Genomic DNA, 23,954 nt, shown 5'->3' on the forward strand with positions numbered 1-23,954 from the left:
AAGTTTGATATTATATGTATCTCTTACATCAATTGGTTTTACTGAAGGATTAATTTTTATTTCATCAGGTAATGATAAAATTGCTAGTGAAAGAACTCTAAAGATACTTTTATTGTAAACTGTTTTACCTTTAATTTTACCTAATAGAAATGTTGGGCATTCTGTGAAGTAACAGTAAATGCCCTATGAAGACCTTACTGGTAGAATGTGAAATTCATTCTGAAGAATATAAAAAGTATATGTGAGTTTAACATACAAGTGCTACATGAGCCAAAAACTGTCCTGTTCTTTTTAAGCACTTCTTAATACCATTTTCCATTGGGTTTATGCTCTTTTCAGCAAAGACCACCTGTAACTAGGATTAAATGCTGTGTTTCGCCAAAAGATGTTATACTTATTACAAGTTGTTTTAACATAAAAATTCAAGTACAGGCATGCATAATGTCCTTCCAAACAAAGGTAAAGTTGTTGTTTTTTTTTTAAATCTAAAACGTTTTCTCCAAAGAGAGGAGAAAAATGGACTCCTCTTGCCTCTGATGTTTGCTTTTTTTCTGCATGTCTGTTATTAGTGGAGGAAAATATTGGTATTTTATTTTACATCTAAGCTATTATGGTACTAAGGTTTAGACAAGTAATTCAGAGACTCAATAAAGATATTAAAACTCAGATTTTATTTGTTCCGTTATAATAAAGTTTAAATATTTTATTTCTTCTCAGAACAAAGATGTACTTCTGTATCACTGTCCTGTTATAATTTTGTTACCCAAGATAGCTACTGGTCTGAAAGGAGAGGGCAGGAGAAATGACTGCTATGGACCAGTCTATCTGTCAGTCCAGACCCGTGAGAGAGGAGGGGCAAGGGGAGAGACGGTCCTACAAAGGCCCTAGAGGTAAATGACGGCTGTGTCCCCCCCTGCAGTCAGGCTGTACCTGGACCTCCCAGGCCTCTAGGAGCATCATGCAGGACACCTCACTCAGCCTACACCTTAATGGCATTCCTGTTCCCTCTCCTCGTGGGCTCCTCCCAGTGACCGACTCTGACTAGGCCCCTTGTTTCTACACCAGTTTGCCATCATTAAGACAACGACTTACTTGCTACCTTCAAACCACAGCTAGCAGGTAAAATCAAGCAAAAAAAACCAAAAAAAACACTGGGAAGTCTTCACATCCTTGCTAATCATATTTGCGACCAGATATCTCTGATCACAGTTGCATATGGCATTAATTATTTTTAAATATAAAGTGTGCATGTAGTAAAGAGAGAGTTTCTCCAGTTGTACCAACAGGAAAGCAGCTCTTTTTGAATGAGGCTTGCTTCACTCCTGGGCTTAAGGATCAGCCAGAGGCTCAAGCTTGAACCCTGTGCAGCTGGGTGGTGTGTGTGTGTCCTGGCCAATCCATACCTGAGGCGTGGCCAAGTCATGCCCCAAGAGGACCAAGCCCTGAAGTGTAATGATGGATCAGCAAAAATCCACCCATCAATGCCATGGGGGAAAAAAGGCCACGCTCACTGAAAGCATTACCTACATATATATATTTCTGCACATTAGACAAAAACCACTGGCAAATTTGAAACAACGCCGATGGCTAAATTTGGAGTTCTACTTCCTTTATTTAAAATTATTCAGTGTGCTCCACAAACTTAGCTTTTTCCAGATTCTGCAACAGCCTCTCTGGTACTTTGAAACACTGAATCAGTGAATCCCCCACCACTTCTGAACCACTTTATCCTCGTGGCCAGTGTCGAGGAACCTATTGCTGCATTCTTCCCAGCGGGTAATCTCCCCATTGTCTACCACTACAAACTTCCATTCCACCACTGTATCTGCGGGCAGGGGCACAGAACGAAACCAGAACCCATCCTTGCTACGCTGGAGTGTGATGTAGGCCTTCCATCTCCCAAGACTCTCGTGGTCTCCAGTTATTGCAACGAATTGCGTCCCAGTGCTTGTGATATAATGCACCTGGAAGCGGACACTGACTCGCTGAGACCCTGAAGACACCACTGCTACCTTTTTTCGGCTCACATCCACTTCCTGACCTCTTGGTTCCATAATAGTGCTTCTGTCACAGTCCATTCCCTGGTTTGGGCTTAACACTGGAGCCTCAAGACTGCCACCCAAACCGACATCTCCCCAAGATGAGTGCCTGGACACCACTTCCCAGTCCTCATTGTCGGCCCGGTCCTGATTGCTCAACTGTGCAAGGCTCACTTCTTTGGCTCTGTCAATGACCAGGTTGCTAGAATACAACTTTTCTGCAAAACAGGAAGCTACTTTAGCAAGTGCCTCTTGTCCTTTCTGGAATCCCCATCCTCCTATAGGAGATTCAAGGCTTTCATTTCTTGAAACTTCAGAGTAACCCCGAGAGTTACCAGTCTCCGATGTAGCTAGAGATTCTGTGTCTGGAAACTGTCCAGAAGGAACATGCTCTCTTGAACTGTCACAATCACTGTCTTTTCCAGAAGGACTCTGCAGTCTCCATGCTGCATCCTGTAAGTTACCATGGCCTTTGGTCTCTGAAACCAAACATCCATTGCTTTCTTGAAGATGCTCTAAAAAAACCAAAGGGAAAATGTTAATAGTGTTAGGCAGTTCTTGTGAGAAAAAAGGCTGAGAAAATAGGTTTAGTTATTGAAGACTCCACCACTAATCTACCTGCAGCTCACAAAATCCATCTTGATTCAAAATAAGTACTTAATTACGGAGTTCAGACACTAACTGAACCAACAGTGTACTCTAAGAATATGCATGCATATCCAGCAATAAAAGGCACATCAGGGTGCCCACACAAGAGTGTAAATGAAGTGGCAAGTTGTAGAGGCAGCCTTGTAACCCTGTCCTGGTCCTTGATCTCCGCAGTCCAGGCCATGGTGGCATGCAGCCATGTTGTTCAGTTTCTATCATCAAAAACTGCTGTTCCACCTTCGGGGCAAAGATCCTCGTGGCTACCCCACAGACCCTAAGAGTACACTTGTACTCCTAGGAACTGCATGCAGACCGAGGATCAGCTCTCACAGATGTGGGCAGATCCCCAAGCTGCTGTCGCTGTGGGCAGATACAAAGGACGGCAGTGAATGACTGGGCAAGAATTGGGGGTGATGGTGGGGAGAGAGGGCTGGTTTCTCCTTGCCAACCCCATATGCAGCAGGAACCTCTTCAACAAAAGGTAGGCTTTTTACATCCCCTCCCATTTTATACTTAAAAAAAAAAAAATGTTCTTGACACTGCACAATCCAAGCTCCCTAAAGGGTCAGTTTCCTTTTTGGCCACCTTACCCACGTTCCGAATAGCTCCCTACAAGATCGAAATCTCCAAAGTCATACAATCAGCACAAGACGGGGGTTTTCTCTTGGGGTTGGGGGTTGGCCTTGTTTAATATATTACCTCTTTTTAATGGTGGAGTTGTGAGACATAAATATTACCCTGAATTCCCAGTCTTCCAACCTAAAACATGAGGCTGGCTTTCAGAAGAAGATAAATGAGCTCTTTGCTCATCCCAAACCAATCCCAGGAAAAGCACAGAGGCAGATTTTCAAATGGTTACACGTGAACACATACTCCACTAAAAATAAAGTTCCCAGACGTCATTTTCACCGTTCGGCTGGAGTCCAGGCATGGGCAGCTGGCCAAGGGAGGGCACTGAAAGCTAAGGGTTTCTGCCAGTGCTCTTGCTTTGGCTAGTACACAGTTGCTAACATGTACACACATAAACCTGGATGTCAGTTCTACTCATCGGTGTCGGGTCCTCTATTACGTAGGTCCCTTCCCGGGGTATTAGACAACCCTGCGCTGTCGGGGCCCATAGCTCTGAAATGGGTGGCCAGCATGCAGCCTTAAGGCTTCAGCTGAGGCTGTCACGACCAGAGTCCAACCTGAACTTTGCCTTCCTGACAGAAGCGTCCAGATAGCGGGAGGTGCTCACAGCCTGGCTGTTCCCAAACCCGGCTCTTCCGAGGGGTGAGGGATGGGAGGACGTGAAGCTATGGGATTGGGACTGAGAAAGTGTCCCTGCTCGGTCGGAGATTGAAGAGGGTTGTAGGATCCCCCTGAACCTAAGCACTCCTTTTGTAAGACCCGGAAGGGGCGCCGGCGCTGCAGCCGCCCGCACTGCGCCAAGCGCCGCCAAGCGCAGGAGCCCATTCCGCCCCCCCCCCCCCCCCGGCCCCCCCCCGGCCGGAGGGGCCAGACAAGTCCTCCCGGGCGGGCGTCGGGCGCAGAGACTCTGCCGGGCGCTGCCCTCGGACGATGGGTAAGGGAACCTCCGGGGCCTCCGTGAGGCGAAAAACCTGCCCGGCGCGTGCGCACCGGGGAAAATGCGAGGCGTGGGGGGGGGTCGTGCCCCGGGCAGAGGAGGCTAGTCCGCGGAGAGGGGCCGCGAGAAAAATTCCAGGTGGGGTTTTTTTCCTCCCTCGGTGAACTTCAAAAGCTCCCTGGCAGATCTGCCCTCGAGACGTGGGAGGAAGAATACCTGGTTTGGTGACCAGCTCCCGCCTGGAAGGTCCAGGGCTCAGTCCCCCGGCGCCATCCTGATCGCCTCCCGGAGCCGCAGCGTCCCCAGGAGGGGCGTCCTTCTGCTCCGCGTCGCTCTCCTTCCCCGTGTCTCTCAGCAGCCACACGAAAATCGCTCCGGCCAGGCCCCCTCCGACCAGCAGGGCGGACCAGACGGCGCCCATGGCTGAGAGGCTGCAGCTGCGGGAGGCAACGGCAACCGGGACCGGGGCTCGGGTCACGCAGGCAGAGCCACACCTACCCCGCCCGCCCCAGCCTTCTACGGTCCCGGCGGCCGGCGCTCCTGCGCGGAGCCCAGCCCTCGGCGACTAATACTCAACTTTCCCAGCCCCGCCCCACTGCCCGCCCCGGGGCTGCAGCCCCAGGCTCCGGCCGGGCGGAGACTCGACCGCCTCCTTTTCCAGCATGTTCATTCCCGACCCCGCCCGTGGTTGGCGGGTGCATGGGTGCTCCGTTCCCCGTGTGGCCCGCGCGCGGAGAGAGCCCAAGTGCGCCCCGCTGCCGCGCGCCAGCCGGGCCCTGCCCCGCCGCCCTTCCTTCTCGCTCCAGCTGCCGGTGAGGCCGGCTCCGGCTTCGGCTTCGGCCTGCGCCGGGCACCTCGGCGCCTCCTCCCCGTGGACTGTCAGCCGCGGCGCGGCCAGCCACGGACCGGGGCTTCCGGGAACTTAGACGCTGGAGAGGCCGACGTGCGTCGGGGAGGCGCGGGCTTGGGCTCTGGTTGGGGGGGTAGCGGGCCGGGTCGGGTGGGGCAGGCGGGGAGCACAGCGGCCGGCGGGCGGGGAAAGCCCTTTCGGCCGCCGGTTAGCTGCGCCGAGCTTCCCCCCAGCCTCCGCCACCCCCTGGTAAAATGAAAGGATTGGCCTGAGACCCAGCCATCTATCCGTGCCAGTCATCTCAACCACATTCAGCCGTTGCTTCTTCCTCGACCTCTGTGTGTGTGGGGGGGGGGGGTGCAAAACGCGTACCCCCTTGTCTGGACTGGATGTTGCCCAGGGACAAACTCCTACAAATGGGTTTATTAATAAAAAACAGCAACCCTCTCTGTTAAGCGCTGTGTGCCAGGTAATGTATGTGTTTCATTTGATCCTCACAAGCCACCCACCATGGGAGCTAAGTAAGAATTAGACACACTGTCTTCTCAGTTCACTCTGTTGATCTGACAGCTTTACACACCGGCTTCGAGCTGCTAATTCCCACGTTTGTGTCTGCAGCCGGAGCCTTTCGCTGGAAGCGCATTTCTACACCCGGCTGCTAAGGCCACAGCTGGCTAATACCGCCTGGGAATAACGAGTAAAATGGCTCCCTCTGGTAAGGCGAATCGTTCCAATGTGCCCCATGTTCAGGCACACAGCAGCCCCTGACCCGGTTCCTGGAGGGCTGGTGCGAGCCTCCCTCGGGTCACAACTCCTACGGTCCTAAGGGAGGGGGGAGGGCGACGGTGGGGGACGGCACTGGGCCTCTCTTCCTGGACGCTAATAGACAGCTCAACCCCAGCTCCCTGGGGTCTGACTCCCTGTCTTCTCCCCAGGCCCGCTGCTTGCCCCGCCTCCCTCATCTCGGAGGGAGTGGCGACCACATCCTTCCCCAGGGCTGGCACACCAACAACTTGGAGTCGTCCTCCGCTCTCTTTTCTTCCCCTCTCCCAGTAGGCAGAAAGTAGCAAACTGCCACTCTTTCTTCAAACTACGGTATAAAGAATTCTACTTCTCTGCTGTGACACCCTGGTCTGCCACCAGCATCTCTCACTTGGATTACTGCCGTCACCTCCCTCTGCGCTCCCTGCTTCCACCCTGGAGACCCTACAGGCTACTTGCCAAAGCAGCAGTCGGGATGATTGGTAAAACATCCCCTGAGCCTCTGCCCAGGACCGTCCAATTGCTCTGTAGCTCATGACAAAAAGACCTTGTTAGTTCGCAGCTTCCTCAGGAGCTTCTGACGTGTGATCGGAAGCCGGCGCTAGTGTGGTTTGGAGACCCAGGCAAACCACTCCAGATTGGTAGGTGGCGATTTCAGTAAGCAGGGGAATTGGGGGGCTTGTCCTGGGCCCGGAAAGATGAGTGGATGAGTCTGCAGACATGCATCCAGACAGCTATCCTTTCTCACTCACCCTCTGCAGGTGTTTGCACAAGCCTCATCTGCCCTGTGAGCCCTTCCCTGATAATCCCAATTTTAATTACAACCCCCTCCTCCCTATAACCTTCTTTGCTTTATTTCTCTCCATAGCATTTAGGGCATCACTTCTTTTTTTTTTTTTTTAAGATTTGATCTTTTTTTTTAAGATTTTATTTATTTATTTATTTGACAGAGAGATAGAGGGCACAAGTAGGCAGAGTGGCAGGCAGAGGGAGAGGGAGAAGCAGGCTCTCCGCTGAGCAGGGAGCCGGACATGGGGCTCAATCCCAGGACCGCAGGATCATGACCTGAGCCGAAGGCAGCCACTTAACCGACTGAGCCACCCAGGCACCCCATAAGATTTGATCTATTTATTTGAGAGGGAATGTGAGCTAGAGAGAGCACAAGTGGGGGGAGGGGCAGAGGGAGAAGCAGGACTGGATCCGATCATGACCAGAGCTGAAGGCAGATGCTTAACCGACTGAGCCACCCAGGCGCCCTAGGGCATCACTTCTAATACACTGTAATATCCATGATTTGTTCTGGTTGATTTCTTTCTTTATCCTCAGATAAACTACCTGAAAGGAGGGTTTATTGTCCTTTGTCTTCTGCTAAATTCCTGGCACCTAGAGCATTCCCAGAGTAGTCCCTCAAAAAGTACAGATTGAGTGAATGGATTAAAAGCTCCATGTATACTCAGCCATCAGAAAGGATGAATACCCAACTTTTACATCAACATGGACGGGACTGGAGGAGATTATGCTAAGTGAAATAAGTCAAGCAGAGAAAGTCAATTATCATATGGTTTCACTTATTTGTGGAACATAGGGAATAGCACGAAGGACATTAGGAGAAGGAAGGGAAAAATGGGGAGGGGGGAATTGGAGGGAGAGATGAACCATGAGAGACTATGGACTCTGAGAAACAAACAGGGTTTTAGACGGGAGGGGGGAGGGGGGATTTGTTAGCCCTGTGATGAGTATTAAGGAGGGCACGTACTGCATGAAGCACTGGGTGTTATATGAAAACAATGGATTGTGGATCACCACATCAAAAACCAGTGATGTATTGTATGGTGACTAACATAACAATAAAATAAAAAATATAAATAAATAAATAAGCAAGCTCCATGTATTCCCAGGCTAGAGCTTAATGCCATCTTCTTCATATAGGTTCTATTTGCATTTTTTAGCACAATGTAGACACTACTTTTTTTTCTGTCAAGTAGGTTTCATGTATTAAACTATTTAGAAATCAATGATGAACTTTTTAAGACCTCTAAAATTTAAAACCAGTAGCAACCCATTCATCTCAATCCAGGCAGCTTTAAGATAAAAAAAAAAAAAAATCTTGCAGTAAGTTGAAAATAATAAAAAGTGATATCAAAGGTATATTTTTAAGAAAGTGAATGTCTTACTAATTCATTCGTAAGTCATAAGACTATTATAGATCTATTTTTTAATAGAATTTTGTAGAAAATTTTAGAATTATTCTATCTCCTTTTGTCAAAGTAAAACTTGATGTCATAGGACATAGGACAAGGACATAGGATGTCCTTGAATTTTACAAATTCTAAAGCCAATAGAGTGGTTTTATGAATAGTATGAAAATTCTTGAACATTTTCTTTTTATTTCCTCACTGATAACTTTATGAGCTGCTCATTGGTCAAAGTTTCTTTATCAATGTGCTCACAAATGAAGTCCCAGAGGATCTGTAAAATCATAGAAGGCAAGCCCCACTATCCATTTCTAATAACTAGAAGGTTCTTAGTAAAGATTTACTGTTGTCATCAGTTGCTATTTATTAACATATAACCAATAAATGATACAGTTCTTTCCACCCATCAGAATTCTTTTTACTTTGTATCAGCTTTCTCATGCAACATTTTAAAAGAACATTATTTATTTGGCCTTCCTTTTGGCTTTTCTAAACTTAAATGTTGACTCATTGATTTCTGTGTTGCTCCTTTAAAAAGAAAAAAAAAGCAATACTCCACTCACTACCATATTTCTTGGAAGTTTGTGGCTACATAATCTAAAAACATGCTTCCCACACTAACGGTACCATGTTTATCACTATATGGGTGCAAATAGTGTTGCCTTTATGTGGAAGTCTTTGAGCCTAGGGAGACGGAAACAGAAAAGGAAAGCAGATTCAGTAGAAGCGGGAGGAAGATGACGCATTCTGCTGGGATGTGTTAAACTTGAGCCAAGAGCAGGCAGCTGGAACTGGGGGCATGTTGTTTAATGAGAAATTGGAAATTCCTCACAGAGAGGGGACAGTGAAATCTGTGGTAGAGATTAACGTTACAAAGGGAAATCAATGTGCTTCAGCCATAGGCATAATTTCAAGAAAACAGATTGGAAAGCTGCCTCCCTATGGCTACTTACGTTGCTCTTATGTCTTTATATTACATTTTAGGGTCATAATGTAGTGCCCATTTTCTAATTGGTTACTATTCTATTAAATAGAGTAGAAATAGATATAGATATGGATGGATATTTTAAGGTTTTATATGTCATATATATATATCTCTCATATATTTGTAACTTAAAAATGTCCAATATGCATATTAGGGAGTCAATGATGGACTTCTAAAGGCCAGTTATATTTATTTTTACTTATATATAATATGTTAATATATCTATATGTATGTGTATACTTTTAGGTAACATTATTTTTTTCTTTAACTTCATGCAAGAAAAGATTTCTCCCTCCTGTGTGTGGAAGGATGAAGACAAAACAATTGAAAGCAGCTTTGTTTGCAAGGCCAGGGGATTAAATAGGATGGGACGGAAGAGTTAGGGAAGAGAGAGAATAGGGAGACTTGTTTCCAAAGTCCGTGCAAGAAGGTGGTGGGGAGGGGAGAACAGGGGTGTCGCTCAGCAGAATTTAAGAGGATAGAGGACTAAAAAGAAATGGGTGGATTTGACCTATACGAGGTCTTCGGTGACTTCAGTATTTGTGAGGGTATGCACTCTGTTTTGGAAGGCTGAGGTATAAATGGGGGGAAGGCTATGAAGTCCAACCTTCATAGGCTAGCCTTCTCTCAGGAAATCTGGAGGCAAGGGGTAGGAGAGAAATAGAAGTGTCCCTTAAGACCAGAACAAGGTCCAAAGGAAGTTCTCTCAGACCAAGAAAGACCTACCTGGGCATGATTGTAAGGAGGAAAGAGCCAGTGAAGACTGAAAATTAATAAAAGGAAACCTCCTTTAAAATGGAGTCGGGAGGAGAGAAGCGGGAGCTCTCTCAGCCTACCACCTGTAGTCAGCTGCTGACGCAACAGGAAGAGAAGGACCCAGCGGTGATTCTATTTGAGCGCCTACGGCACTAGTCCAGCAGGAGGAAGAAATGTTTCTCCTTCCGCGGCAAGAGTCCCGCCAATGAGAGACTGTCACAACTCAGCCAAGGAAAAGCCATTATGCTTCCACTTCCCAGTTTCCTCCAATGGACTTTTTGTTATTAATAGACCTCCCAGCTGCCCCCCTTTCCTCTATGAAAGGGTGTTCCTCTTCTTTGTTCTTCAGACTAGCCTCTGATTTTGCTGGCTTTGATTGTTTCACATTGCAATTCTCTACTATTCCGGAACAAACCTATTTTGCTGGTAAAGTAACTGGCAGTGTTGGTTTTAAGGCTAAGACCACACCTGAAGATGTGAGGACAAGCTTCATGGCAATCCCATAAGGGAAGAGGAAGGTGGCTCCAAAATACCAGGGGAAGGGTTGGCCTGCGATGAATGAAGGAGAGGAAACAGGCATGCAAAGAGGAAAGAATGAACAGAAGAAACATTTGAGGTACAAAGGAGGCAGGGAGTGAGGACGTTATCAGCTGAGTGAGAGAAAGGAGGTCCAACTGAGGTTTGAAGGAAAGCAGAGGAAATCGCCACTGAGAGAAGAGATCACCTGTTGGGAGACGTCCTGGATCATGTTGAGTCTTCAGTCCTGGGCCTCTGCTGTGCTCCGAGCTTCCCCGACCTTCCAGGGCCCTCACCCCCACCCAGACCCCACCTAACTGTCCAGCCGACCAGACAACCGCTTCCCAGTTTCTGTCTACACCTCCCTCCCCTCTGGCTGTGATCCACTCTGCAACCACTCCAGAATTAATCCTCCTACAGAGCAGCTCCCCACAGGGCATCTCCTGGGTCTACCAGATTAACTTCAACCCCACTGTAGCCTTCAAGGTCTCTATGACACAGTCCCAAGGACCACTCCAGGCCATTCTCTTACCATTGATCTGCACTCCAGCCAAACTGGGACTCTCCCGCTGGAACCTTCACTCATTAGTCTAGAGGTTTCCTAGAAGCCACTTAACTTCCATGAAACCTCACCCCAGTCCACAGTCCCATTCCCCAGCCCCCAGCCCTCAAACTGATATGTTGGCAGACTTCGAAGAAAAGAATTACATATTTTAACTGTCTTAGAAATAAAATAGGAGGTTTTCTGTGTTGGTATAATTATTTTCATAGTTTATCTCATCCCCATACTAGATCATACATTCCTTGAGGGCCAGAGTTCATTTATTCTTTGTGTTCCCTGGAATACAAAGTCTATTATCTAAGAGGCCTTTTAACTCTCCTTTTTTCATTGAATACCCCGTGTACACTGGCACTAGGCTAAGTGCTTTATAAGGATGATCTCATGTAATGCCCCGAGAGATGTAAGCTACTCAAGGTCAAAAAGCTGCTGGGTGACTGAGCTGGGCTTTGAACCCAGTATTTGACCTCCCAGGACCCAGGCTCTGAAACTCTAGCTATGCTGAATCCTCACGGCTGACTACTAAACCATGTCCAAATTTCAAAGCATACATTTTAGAGGTGAGTGTGCAAATGTGGATATGTGACACCAGAGAATGCCTCTGGGTGGTATTCCAACATTTACAATGAATTTCAGCCTTGTTCCTAATTTATAATCACTCTCTCTGCAAGCCATCGCCTCCTCAGGGAGCTGTACTCACCACCACCAGCACCTGTCTGCTGCTGTCAAGCCTCCGGCTTCTGCTCCTCCCCAGAACATGAACCACAAGCCAAACCTTTCTGCAAAGCAGTCACATGGGAGCTGCCCAGTTTCAGATTTCACAGGGACATTTTCTAACTGCAAATGTTTGCAAACCTCTGACTCATCTTAGTTCCAGAATAGACTCAATGCGGAGATCTCTTCTGTGAAATGATGAAGCCTTTAGAGAAAAGGGAAATCTGTGTTGGGAAATCCAGCTCACTGTATTGAAAGAAAGTTAGATTACAACTTGGTGGACTCCTGATGGAATAAAGCACTACCTGTAAATGGTAAAACTACTACAAAACTACAAAAACCACTAATAGCCAATTGAACAAAATCCAGGAGACTATCACTGTGATATTGCATAATATAGGAGGCCAAAATATTTCTTGACCTTATCAATATAAGGCTAATCATTGAAGGATGCCATAGACAAAGTTAGCAGACAGATCCAGATGGGGAGATTTTTGTGTTATTAAAACTGACAAGGGAATAATATGTGGATCTATAGGGACGCCTGGGTGTCTCAGTGGGTTAAGCGTCTGCCTTCGGCTCAGGTCATGATCCCAGAGTCCTGGGATCGAGTCCCGCATCGGGCTCCTTGCTCAGCAGGGAGCCTGCTTCTCCCTCTGCCTGCCGCTCCCCCTGCTTGTGCTCTCTCTCTCTGACAAATAAATTAAAAAAATTAAAAAAAAAGTGTGGATCTATAATGAACTCCGACAGATTGCCAAAAATTGAAAACAAAAACATAAACTCCAATGTAAAATGAATAGGGGATGCTTTTCGCTGGGGTCTAGAACAGTGCCTGGAACATAAAAGGCATGTACAGTAATTTTTAGTTAAATAAATGAATGGCTAGCAAAAAGGTGCAGGAATACTGGTAAACAGATAAATGCAAATTAAAACGATGATATTATACCATTTTACATCCAAATATTAGAAGATGTGATGTTGCCAATGAGAGTAAACAGGTAGAAACAATCTGGAGAATAATCTGGAAGAATTTTGTGAAATTTAAGTATTCATATACCCCATGACACAGTAATCCCACTCCTGAACATGTTCGGCCCAGGGAAAATTTTGCACAAGACACACAGTGTTATTTGGGGCAACAGTAAGTTTAAGGCCACCTAGCTGCCCATCGTGGGGAAATAGCTAAGTAAAACATGGTGGATGCCTATGAAATACTACGCAGTAGGGCACCTGGGTGGCTCAGATGGTTAAGCGTCTGCCTTCGGCTCAGGTCATGATCCCAGGGTCCTGGGATCGAGTCCCACATCGGGCTCCCTGCTCCTTGGGAGCCTGCTTCTCCCTCTGCCTCTCTCTCTCTATCTCTCATGAATAAATAAATAAAATCTTTAAAAAAAAGAAAAAAGAAAAATACTACGCAGTAGACAGACCAATGAACTAGAGCTACACATTGCAACATAATTAAGTCTTAAATACATGAGGGTGACAAAAGGTAAGAAACAATAAGATTTCTAGTACAATAACATTTATGTAAGTTGAAAATACTCAACACTACAGCGTTTCAAAAACACATGCATATTTAAGGTCAAGTATTTAAACAGATTAAAGAGAGTAACTGGTGGGCAGGAGGAGGGTTGGGGTAGCCAATTCTCTTCATTCTTCACCCCTAACATCTTTCCTAGCCTTGAATCTTGCCATCAGTAATGTGCTAGAGACAGTCTGTACCAGATCACAAAAGTCAATTGAGAAATTTTCAGGAATTTCGTGAGCTGGTTGGTAAACACAGTCATTATTAAAACTTAAATATCCTTATAAATAAATTACATTAACAACAAAGGTAATAAAAACTCAAAAACTTATCACTCTGTAGTTATTAACAACATTTTATTAGTATCTATGGTCTTGAAGTTACTTACATCTCCTATCTGGGCGTTGGAAATAATATATAATGGTATGCTACCTGCGCTTCTCTTTGGAGTTTGAAGCCAGATTTAGATGTGCTGTTTCAGCTCATTTCTTCGGTCAGCTGAGAGGTAACAGCTTTGAGGGCAGCTTGAAGCAAGAGAAGGCTTGTAGCCGGTCCAGGAAGCTCTGCCCTCTGATCCAATGAATCCAGTGTACTTGAAACACTTGTGGCAGATAGGGCTGCCGCATGGAGCTTTGGCACATCCAGGAAGGCAAAGCAGAGCACAGGCCCCCAGGGTTTTGCAGCCCAGCCGTGAACTCTGTGGCATATAACTGTTCTCCTTTTGAGAGGCCAATCTTGGTTTGTTGGTTGGCACCAATAAATACAGCAGCCTGATCATGAGCCATTAGGTAACCAAGTGACTGATGCCCATTGTAAACTCGGGGTCATCTGATCCACCAAGCCATAAAGTCAGCTAACATTTAGTGTGTCTGTACTGTGTGCCGGGCACTGTTCCATGCACTTTACTTGTAACATTTCCTTTCATCTTCACCACAATTCTGGGAGGCAGTTCTGTTATCATTGCTATTATCCCTGCTTCAGCTGAGAAAACTGATACAGAGAGAGAAGTGATTTGCCACCTAGTCATATAGCTCATAAGTAGCAGAGCTTGGTTTGCACCCAGACCCTCTGGACCCAAAGTCCACATGTTTAATTACCAACTTATATGGCTTCTCACGATCAAGTGGAAGTTCTCTGTGTAGGACTGCGCTTGAGCAGAAATGGAAGACACGACAGATTGCATGGTGTGCTCAGTCCTACCATACTGCTGCTCTTCCTCCGCCTACACATCTGACGCAGGGATGCTCGCGAAGCCCAGGGGACTGAACAAACAACCTGCCCAAGACGATGGCAGTGCCACAACGCTCTAGTCCAACTCAAGGCTGGCCCTGAAGAACAACTGAGGAGAATTTTCCAGTAGGCAGAATTTTTAGCATTTCATCCTGTTGACCACTTTGTCTGAAAGGAGACATGGCCTGGGGTGCATATATCGCCTGTACTGGACAGAAACTGATGGTGTAGCTGGGTAGCCAGACTGGGAAGGTCATGAATGCAAGGCTGATGGTAACAAAGATGTCTGGGGAAGAGGCGTTCAGGGGATCTCTCAGGACGGATCCTCTAGAGTATGAGGATATTTGGTTCTTCATGAACACCTGCTGAAGCTCTCCGCTGTAGAGGAAGCGCTCAATAATCACGTAAAAAGGCTAACCTAGCCGTAGCATGTCAGCCTACGTCTTTCCCCAGGCACTCCAACGGTGCCTGGTGATCTCATGAACAAAGTGGGCATGTGCGATGCATTGAAAACATCAAGGAATTCTGAGAAAAGTGGCTTTACTGGAATAGCTACTTTTTCTGGATTTGGATTTGTGTTCCTGTTTAACAAACCTCTGCCCACACCAACATTCATAGATTTACTGAATGCTTATTCACCACCATGGTATTCCACCCCACATTGGCTCTCACTAAGTAACTAATTTTACAGGAATGGGCTGACACTATGGGGTTCATGCTTCTGTCATGTACTCCATCACCGTAAAGTGACCTCACAGAGGGCATGGCAAAGACTCGTTCACAGCACAATTGCTATGTAGTCAGTCCAGCAGATTACTGAGATGAAATTGTGACAGACCCAGAGGATGAAAGGTCATCACCCAGAGATTTTGTATTTGAAGACAGATGCAGTCACTCACAAAACTCTGGGACTCAGTATTCTTTTAATAAATTCCCTTTTTGATTAAATTTTACAGAGTGGGTTTCATAGAGAAAGATCTCGAAGGATATATTCCAGTGAGTGAAGAGTGGTTATTTCTGACTTTGTAGGAATTAGTCATAATTTCTATATTCTGTTAGTTTATATTTTCTGATTTTCCTAACATGAGCATTAACCTTTTTAACAAGAAATAATTTTTGGAAAATTAATTTTAAAATATATATCATCTTGAATTTCCGTTAAACTTTATGACTTATGACCTTATCTTTAGGTACACATTTATTATCAAGACTAACATGCCTAAAAAGGGAAAAAACTTGAGTAAGCTTTATTCAAAATTAAAGAAAATAATATATGAAAGAAAGAATAAAGGTGGTGTTCACTCAAGACCAGGGAAAATAATACTATGGGAAAGTGCAATAGGGTAATTCTGCCTTTTTTTTTTTTAAGATTTTATTTTTAAGTAATCTCTATACCCAACGTGGGGCTCGAACATGCAACTCTGAGATCAAGAGTCCCATGCTCCACCGATAGAGTCAGTCAGGTGCCCCAGAGTAATTCTGCTTTTATTTATGGTTTTATTTATTTTTTACAAATAGTTGATATAACTATGTAATATTGACAATGCTACAAAAGTGTGAGAAGACTATGTGTGACTATTAATCTCACCACTGATAGGATATGTAAGATATTGATTAACAGAAGCAGACAGCCATTGTGAAATGTTTTTTTTTTAAAGATTTTATTTATTTATTTGACAGAGACAGAGACAGCGAGAGCGGGAACACAAGCAGGGGGAGTGGGAGAGGGAGAAGCAGGCTTCCCTCAGAGCAGGGAGCCCGATGTGGGGCTCGATCCCAGGACCCTGGGATCATGACCTGAGCCGAAGGCAGTCACTTAACCAACTGAGCCACCCAGGCGCCCCAGTTGTGAAATGTTTTTAAGTATTAAGTATGAACTTTATGGATGTTGCCAAGTCAAAGTTGTATATCCATGGGACACTCATAAATTTTATTTAAGGTTTAAAATGAGACAGAGAAATAGCCAAGTATGTAGTAAATACAATTGGTCTATCATCTTTCCAAGATTCTTCTATGCTTGAGTTATTTTACAGAAGTCTTATTACACTCACATTTATGTTCCTTCCTGATATACATCTTCTCAAGGAACTTTAAAAAAAAAAAGTAAACCTTCATTAGATTGGCAAACAAATATTGTACAGTCCTGCCCACAATCACTACCATACGCAAATTCACAATTTCACACTCTGACATATATCCTTCTAGTACTCAAAATCCCGTGTTGACAATTGGCCATGATAAATGTGAGACTTTGGAAGCTATTTGTACAGCATCAGAAATACCTAAATCTAATTCCCATTTGTTCTGTGCCCAAGTCCAGCCCAGCTCAGCTCAGCAAAGCCTCATGCTGCTCATCCCTTCTATTAAAAACCTGGGACCCATCTGTGTAGCAGACAGAATGAAGCTGAGGGTAATGAACAGAGTAGATAATCCAGCAGCAGATACTGGAATGTGTATAAAGTACCTGTGCTCATGTAACATATATGAATGTGTATGTATAGTGCACACAGACCTCATGTGAATAAAAAGAGAATGAATGTTTATATATATGTGTGTGTGTGTATATATACACACATATACGTATATATATTTAAATAATGACATTGAAAACATATAATATATATACTAAATACATTCCCTCCTCTCTGTCAGTTGAAATTTTATTGATAAAATAGAGGATATAGGATGTAAGAATAAAGGAAGAAAATATATTCCAGGGTTTTGAATGACAGGTGTTCTCAGAGGACTCAGCTGTAGTCAGGGGCATGATCTCTCTCTGGGTAATGCAGCCAAAAGAGTACAGCCGGTGTGTCAGGCGTGCTTCTTTTTGCCCAAAATTGAACTAAATGTTCATCAACAAAATGGATTAAACCAACAAGGGACAAATCAAAATTTTTTTAAAAAGTGTTCTGCCACTAGGGGCGCCTGGGTGGCTCAGTCGTTAAGCGTCTGCCTTCAGCTCAGGTCATGATCCCAGCGTCCTGGGATCGAGCCCCGCGTCGGGCTCCCTGCTCGGCGGGAAGCCTGCTTCTCCCTCTCCCACTCCCCCTGCTTGTGTTCCCTCTCTCACTGTGTCTCTCTCTGTCAAATAAATAAATAAAATCTTTAAAAAAAAATTAAAAAAAAAGTGTTCTGCCACTAAAAAAATGTTAAGACAGAACTGAATTATTATAACAGCAAACAAGGAGATATATATATATATCTCCTATATATATGGTCCTTGGCAAGAGGAATATATATATACACTTATATATATACACATGTATCATATAATTATATTTATGCTCAAGTATATTTACATATGTTATAAAATATATAATATGTGCAATTAGGTAATTAGATAAAATATAATAAACATAGGGGTGCCTGGGTGGCTCAGTCAGTGAATATCCAACTCATTTTCAGCTCAGGTCATGAATTCGGGGTCGTGAGATGGAGCCCCGTGTCAGTGGGGGTCTGCTTGGGATTCTCTTCCTCTCCCTCTGCCATTCATGGAAAAGAAGAAATCCAGTATTGCATTTCCTGAACTTCATGTTGGCTGCACGGCTTCCTAAAGACACATGGGATGTGCACACAGAGGACACTGGATAAATGCATGACTTAATAGCTACAACTTTGGCAGCCTGGCTAGCTGGTTTCTTGCTGCGGTGACAGGGCTGGTCTGGGCACAGAACTCTAGGCTCTGAGGCCCTCCTGCTAAAAATGGTCTGCTCTGCCAACCTCCCACCCCACCCATGTGGCACGTGGCCTTCCAAGCATGGCCGCTCCATGTGGGAAGCAGCTGGGGCTAGCTTTACAAGTTAAGAGAGGGGAAACTACATGGGAGGTAAGAAAAAGTGGGGAAAACACAGAAGATACTGGTGGGCCCCTGGGAAGTGAAATTTTGCCCTGTTCTGTTTCCACACAAGGCTTACCCCATAGGACAACACTATTGCGAATCTCAATTCCATTTTGTCCTGACCCAAGCCATAGCTCTTTGTCCTTAGATGTGGAAGTAAAAGACACTCAAAGACTTTCTAGAGACTTCAGAGTGTTCGAGTGACAGAGTTTGCAAGGTACATGCCCTGCACATAGACCCCTTTCACTTTGGTCCCATTAAGGCCAAACTCAAGGCAGGTAAGTGAATAGGAAGACAGCACCTCTGAGAGCAGAAACCAAAGAGGCAGAATAAAAAAAGCAAAAGCCAAATCCCATCTCTGGGCCTTTGTCTGGGGAAAAGCATGCCCTTTCTTCCAGGGGTCTGAGTCCTGGTATGAGAAGTACAGTTGACCCTTGAACAATATACTACGGGGGTTAGGGGCACCAGCCCCCCCCACCCCACTCAACTGAAAATCCATGTATAAGTTTGACTTCCCAAAAACTTTACTAATAATCTATACTGTTGACGAGAAGCCTTACTGATAACATAAACAGTTGATTAACATGTATTTTGTATGTTATATATGTTATATACCATCTTCTTACATTAATGTAAGCTAGAGAAAAATGTTATTAAGAAAGTCATAAGAGAAAATACATTTTTAGTATTGTACTGTATTTATCCAAAAAAAAATTTTTTTTTCACATTTAAGTGGACCTGCACAGTTTAAGCCTGTGGTGTCCAAGAGTCAACTGTATTTTGCTTTTGTTAGGGCCCTGTCTCATCAACACCTGTGAGCCCCTCAGCCAGTCTTTCTGAAAGGACCCTTTACTCACACTTGGCATCCTATAGCCTCTGCTTAGAATGAAATCCTTAAAGGCAATGGTTCCATGAAGGTCTGCAAGTAACTCCTCCTAAAAGAGGATCCACATTAAAACAAAAACAAAGACAAAAAAAACCCAGTCAGCTGTTAGAAGTTTGATTCCATACTTGTCCTAATAAAAGCAGTCGGTTCTTTATAAAGTACCTCATTTTAAATCACTTCCTTCTCATCTGGGACTTTATGTGTAGATAACGTTCACGAGTTGATGAGTATAAAGGCTTTCAAAAGATGTCCAACTTTCTCTCCTTTCCCAACCCTTTTTTTAATCCTTGTATTAAGGAGAAGCAACACTTTTTAGCAATTAGACAATTATTAAGCCCAGATGTCTGGAATCTAACCTATTTGAGATTAACAAGTATGATACTGTGATTTTTATTAAGACATATATATTTGGTCTTCTTCCCATTCCTGACACAGAGCTCCTAAAACCATTGCAATTTCCTAAGTGATAAGAGCCACAAAGGCAAAAGGAGAATTTTTTGTTATTCATAACTAGCCCCTTTTAAGCACAACAGAGATTATGTTAACAAGGTGATTTTTGGAAAGCCCTTTTAGAGCCACAGGATGGGGTCTGGTTGCCAGAGGAAACAACCACGTGAAGAGAGGGTTTTCGGCTTTCGGCTCCATCCTGCAATCTCTGGCTGAATTAATCGCAGATGACCAATGATGTAATCAACCCGTGCCTACGTATTAAAGCTGCCATAAAAGCCCAAAAGGACAGAGTTCAGAGAGCTCCCAGGTTGGTGAATATGTGGAGGTTTTGGGAAGGTGGTGTGCTCAGCGAGGGCACAGAAGCTCTGCACCCTTTTTCACATACCTTGCTCTGTGCATCTGGCTATTCCTGAGTTCTCTCCTTTTATAATAAACCCATAATCTAGTAAGTAAGCTGTTTTCCTGAGTTCTTCATGCAGATGACAGAACCCGAGGAGGAGGTGTGGGGACCTCCTGGTCAGAAGCACAGGTGAGAACCTGATTTGTGATCGGCATCGGAAGTGGGGGCAGGGTTGTGAGACCGAGCCCTTACCCTGTCAGGTCTGATGCCAACTCCAGGTAGATAGTGGCAGACTTGAGTTAAATTGTAGTAGGACACCCAGCTGGTGTCTGGAGAATCAGACAATTGCTTGGTGTGGGGGAAAAAATCCTCACACATTTGGTGACCAGAATTGAGACTAATAGAGCGAGAAACAGGAGTGTTTTTTTCACTTGACAATATATCCATAATTGTGAGATCTGTTAAAAAGGAACAGCAGGCCCGAAATGGAGTCAATTCTGTTAAGCCCAACGAAGATTTAATACCTAACCTAACTGTCGGTTCAGCCTGTCCCAGGAGTGGGATTTTAAACCAGTCCATGTGGAGTTTCCTGATGAGCACTAGCTGAGGTGCTCTGCTAAAAACCACAGCCTTTCCCTCTAAGGAAGGTGACCTTGCCTACAACAAGCCTTTCTTTATTTTGCTGTGGCACGTGGATGAAACCCATTCTGCTTCTGCAAAAAAATGACCCCTCCTCGCCAGATTTTGGCCATCCTGGTATCCTTGTAACATGGCAACAGTCTGCACCTGAATCAGAAAGTAAGATGAGTAAACAGGGGTTGTATATGAAACGAACAACTGGGGCTATGGGAAACTCAAGACAGCTGCTTGGTTCTTCCTGGCTCCCTGATAAACCCCACTCTTTGGTTTTTGCATTACCGAACCCACTGCAGGGCTTTTAAGATGAACTCAGATTATGAACTGACATTGGTGGGGAAACTTCTATAAAACTGCAAAAACAGTCTGCAGCAATGTCTGACGGGCCAGGTTCATAATCCTAGAGAAACTATTTTTGTTTCCAAAGGCCTCAAACCTCCTCCCTCTGGACCCTCGGGACACCTGCAGCTGGACTTCATTCAACTGCCCCTTAGCTCGGGTTATCAATCTGTTCTGTTACTTGTGTGTGCTTTCTGGATGCGTGCAAGCCTTCCCCTGCTACAAGGCTGATGTCCTCACGATGGCAAAGAAACTGTCAGAGAATGTGTTTCCCACTTGGGGGATACCTTCCACAATCTCCAGCCATCAAGGCACCCACTTTACTTGGAAAATCACAGGAGGCTTAATGAAAACCTTGCAAACGTTTTGGAATTATCATTGTCTTTATCACCCGGAATCACCAGGTGAGGTTTAGAGAACTAATGGGATCCTCAAACTTAACATTTCTGAACTTGCTGAAATCATGGGACTCCCCTGGCTTAAGGTATTACTTTTGCTCTCCCTGTTTGCAGCACCTTCTTTGGGAAACATAAACTCAGTCCCCAGGAGATAGTCGCCGTCAGACCAATGTCTAATACAACCTTCTGCTGATCCCTTGTCTCATGCTAGTATGACCAGCTACTGTACCTCTTTACTGTCTGATGCTCAAGCGTATCATCAACAGATTAAAGAAGATTTAATCTGATCCCAATTCAAGGCCACAGTCTAGAGTCTGATGATTGGGTATTCCAGAAGCATCATCAAAGAAAGACAGCCCTTGAGCCCCATTGGAAGGGCTGACCACTCCTGACAGTGGTACTTCTGAACACTGACACTGCTACAGAACTAGAGGGTATTGAGCCCTGGATACACAGCCCACAGGTAAAGAAGGCTCCACTTGGCATCTGGTCCTGTACAGATGCTGGAGAACTCTGAATCACATAGGTGAGGAAGAGAAGTTATCTGGCACCAAAGTAGACTGCTTCTACCCAAGACTCTGATTAATACCTCATACTTTGACTAAACATGAAACCCCTTCTTCTCTTTTCATTAGTCTAACATTGGCCAGGAAAGATAATTCCATCATCTGTATCTCCCAGTCCATTGCTAAGGGAGGCAAACTTGCAGATTACTGGATTCATCATGATGCAAGAGACCCCCTGGTCCTCCCTGTGACCAATTTCTCTTATATTCCCACATCACCACAAACTACAGTTGAACCCCTGCTTAGAAGCAGGTACCCAAGCAGACACATTTACTCATGTGAACCTTTGTATATTTGCACCCCCACATGCCCATGATTATATCAAGATCAGATCTGCCCCCACTCACCAAGAGATCTCACCAGCAGGACCCATCTTTGTCAGGCACTTAGGATGACTTTTTATTTCAGGCTAGACGGTTCTCTTCCCATATGCACTAAAAACCTGGCTGACCTCTGGTGTAGGAGTAAATACAAATGAGGCTATGATCAGAAACTTCTTAACTCTTGGAGACATTGCAGATTCCATTGCTAAGACCCTAGCTGCCCAGCAAAGATCCTTAGACTTTCTGGCCAAAGTGGTCCTTGACAACAGGATGATCTTTTAGCTGGGCAAAGAGCTGTCTGTGGTATGGCCAGCACCACATGCTGCATGCACCTGGATTAACACTTCTGGGGAAGCTGAAACTCAGTTACATTACATCACTGAGCAAGCCACTTGGCTTAAAAGGGTGACTCTTAGGACTGGGTCATTCTTTAATTGGTTTGGTCTTGGGAACCATGGCTCCAAAGTGCACTCCAAACACTGGGAATGATCCTGCTTATGGTTATCGTCATAATCTCCCTGGTGTGTTCCGTTCTCTCAAAAGCTTGAAATGCATGTTTGTAGCTGCTTATCACCAAGCAAATGATCTCCCTAAGACTGGAACATCAAAAAAGAGACGAAGAGAATGGCTGGCTAAAAGACTATGAGCCTGAAGTCACGACCTGTGAACACCACAGCGATTCATCAAAAGAAATGGGATCAACAAGAGCTGTTAGAACAGACCGCCAGCTGAGAGTAGTACTAATGCCTTCAATTTTGATCACACCTCTCAGTTCAGCTGACAGGTTCATGAAGGGAACGGGGGAGGGGGGAGTGTTAAAAAGAAACAACAGGTCCAAAATGGAGTCACTTATGTTAAGCCCCACCGAGATTTAATACCTAATCTAATTGCAGTTTCAGCCTCTCCCACGAGTGGGATTTTAAACCAGTCAGTCTAGAATTTCCCAATGAGCACTAGGGAGGTACTCTGCATAATATCCCTGCCCTTCCGCCTAAGAAAGGTGACCTTACCTGGAACAATCTTTTCTTTTGCGATAATTTCCTTGACCCACTCCATTTCTGCCTATAAAAGCCATCCATTTTATACAACTCCTTGGAGCACACTTCCAGTTATTAGGATGGTGCCCGATTCGTGAGTCACTGAATAAGGCTAATTACACCTTTAAATTTACTTGGTTGAATTTTGTTCTTTAATAGATTTTAATTTCAAAGGCCATGACAATCAGAAAAGATTTGCTCCAGTCCCAACATCTTTGGGGTATTTATGTATCCTTTTGGTTTTACCTTTCATTTATTTGAATTTTAAAATTGGATAGATAAGTTTATGTCATTGTAACTCAGTTCTTTAATACCATTTCACCTTCCATGGGGCGCCTGGGTGGCTCAGTTGGTTAAGCGACTGCCTTCGGCTCAGGTCATGATCCCGGAGTCCTGGGATCGGGTCCCACATCGGGCTCCCGGCTCAGCGGGGAGCCTGCTTCTCCCTCTGACCCTATCCCCTCTCATGCTGTTTTTCTCTCTCTCTCTCTCTCAAATAAATAAATAAAAAAGCTTTAAAAAAAAAATACCATTTCACCTTCCAAATGAACACAACCAAGAATAGAGAAACTCATGTGTTACCAGCAAGATAGCCATGTCATCATAGTGACTGCCCTTTAGCAGCATCCCATCACTCCTGTGTCTTACGAATTGGGATGCCATAGTCAAGTGCAACTAAAGTGCACAGGGTAATTCAATCTTTAGGAATTACAAGAGTGTGATTTATAAACATCATTATGGAACAACCCCATTGTTTTGAATCCTCCCTGTCTCTAAGCTGTCAGGTAAATAATC

At 44.8% G+C, this 23,954-nt stretch overlaps 2 protein-coding genes and 1 long non-coding RNA gene across 14 annotated transcripts in view; 1 reads left to right on the top strand and 2 right to left on the bottom strand.

Annotated features, from left to right (window-relative positions):
• Nucleotides 1-648: 648 nt before the first annotated feature.
• STBD1 (starch binding domain 1) lies at nt 649-11,663 on the bottom strand. The gene is made up of 3 exons (XM_081812983.1): nt 11,578-11,663; nt 4,471-4,691; nt 649-2,554 (listed from the first exon to the last, which is right to left on the bottom strand). The coding sequence occupies exons 1-3, from the start codon at nt 11,634-11,636 to the stop codon at nt 1,695-1,697; spliced, it is 1,140 nt and encodes a 379-aa protein (XP_081669109.1). The 5' UTR covers nt 11,637-11,663; the 3' UTR covers nt 649-1,694.
• LOC145720275 (uncharacterized) lies at nt 3,761-15,294 on the top strand. Of its 4 annotated transcripts, XR_014143177.1 has the most exons (6): nt 3,765-4,251; nt 4,429-5,197; nt 5,723-5,819; nt 6,040-6,507; nt 7,193-9,046; nt 9,096-15,294. It is a non-coding gene; the product is annotated as an uncharacterized LOC145720275 (long non-coding RNA). The 4 variants fall into 4 exon arrangements; XR_014143178.1 differs by lacking the exon at nt 4,429-5,197 and having other exon boundaries at nt 3,761-4,251; XR_014143180.1 differs by lacking the exons at nt 3,765-4,251; nt 4,429-5,197 and adding an exon at nt 4,262-4,392.
• Nucleotides 15,295-16,248: 954 nt separating this feature from the next.
• FAM47E (family with sequence similarity 47 member E) overlaps nt 16,249-23,954 on the bottom strand; it is a 30,471-nt gene continuing 22,765 nt past the window's right edge. For 2 of the 9 annotated variants that reach the window (XM_081812967.1, XM_081812961.1), the window contains 2 exons: nt 19,042-19,119; nt 16,249-16,434 (listed from right to left, as the gene is read on the bottom strand). In XM_081812967.1, the coding sequence (XP_081669093.1) occupies nt 16,369-16,434; nt 19,042-19,119 (144 nt within the window). In that variant the 3' untranslated portion in view covers nt 16,249-16,368. The other 7 variants (XM_081812968.1, XM_081812963.1, XM_081812965.1 and 4 more) reach the window with 5 other exon arrangements.

This window comes from Leptonychotes weddellii, chromosome 2 (assembly GCF_054177405.1).
Source record: "Leptonychotes weddellii isolate Sample4059 chromosome 2, ASM5417740v2, whole genome shotgun sequence".
Lineage (NCBI taxonomy): Eukaryota > Metazoa > Chordata > Mammalia > Carnivora > Phocidae > Leptonychotes > Leptonychotes weddellii.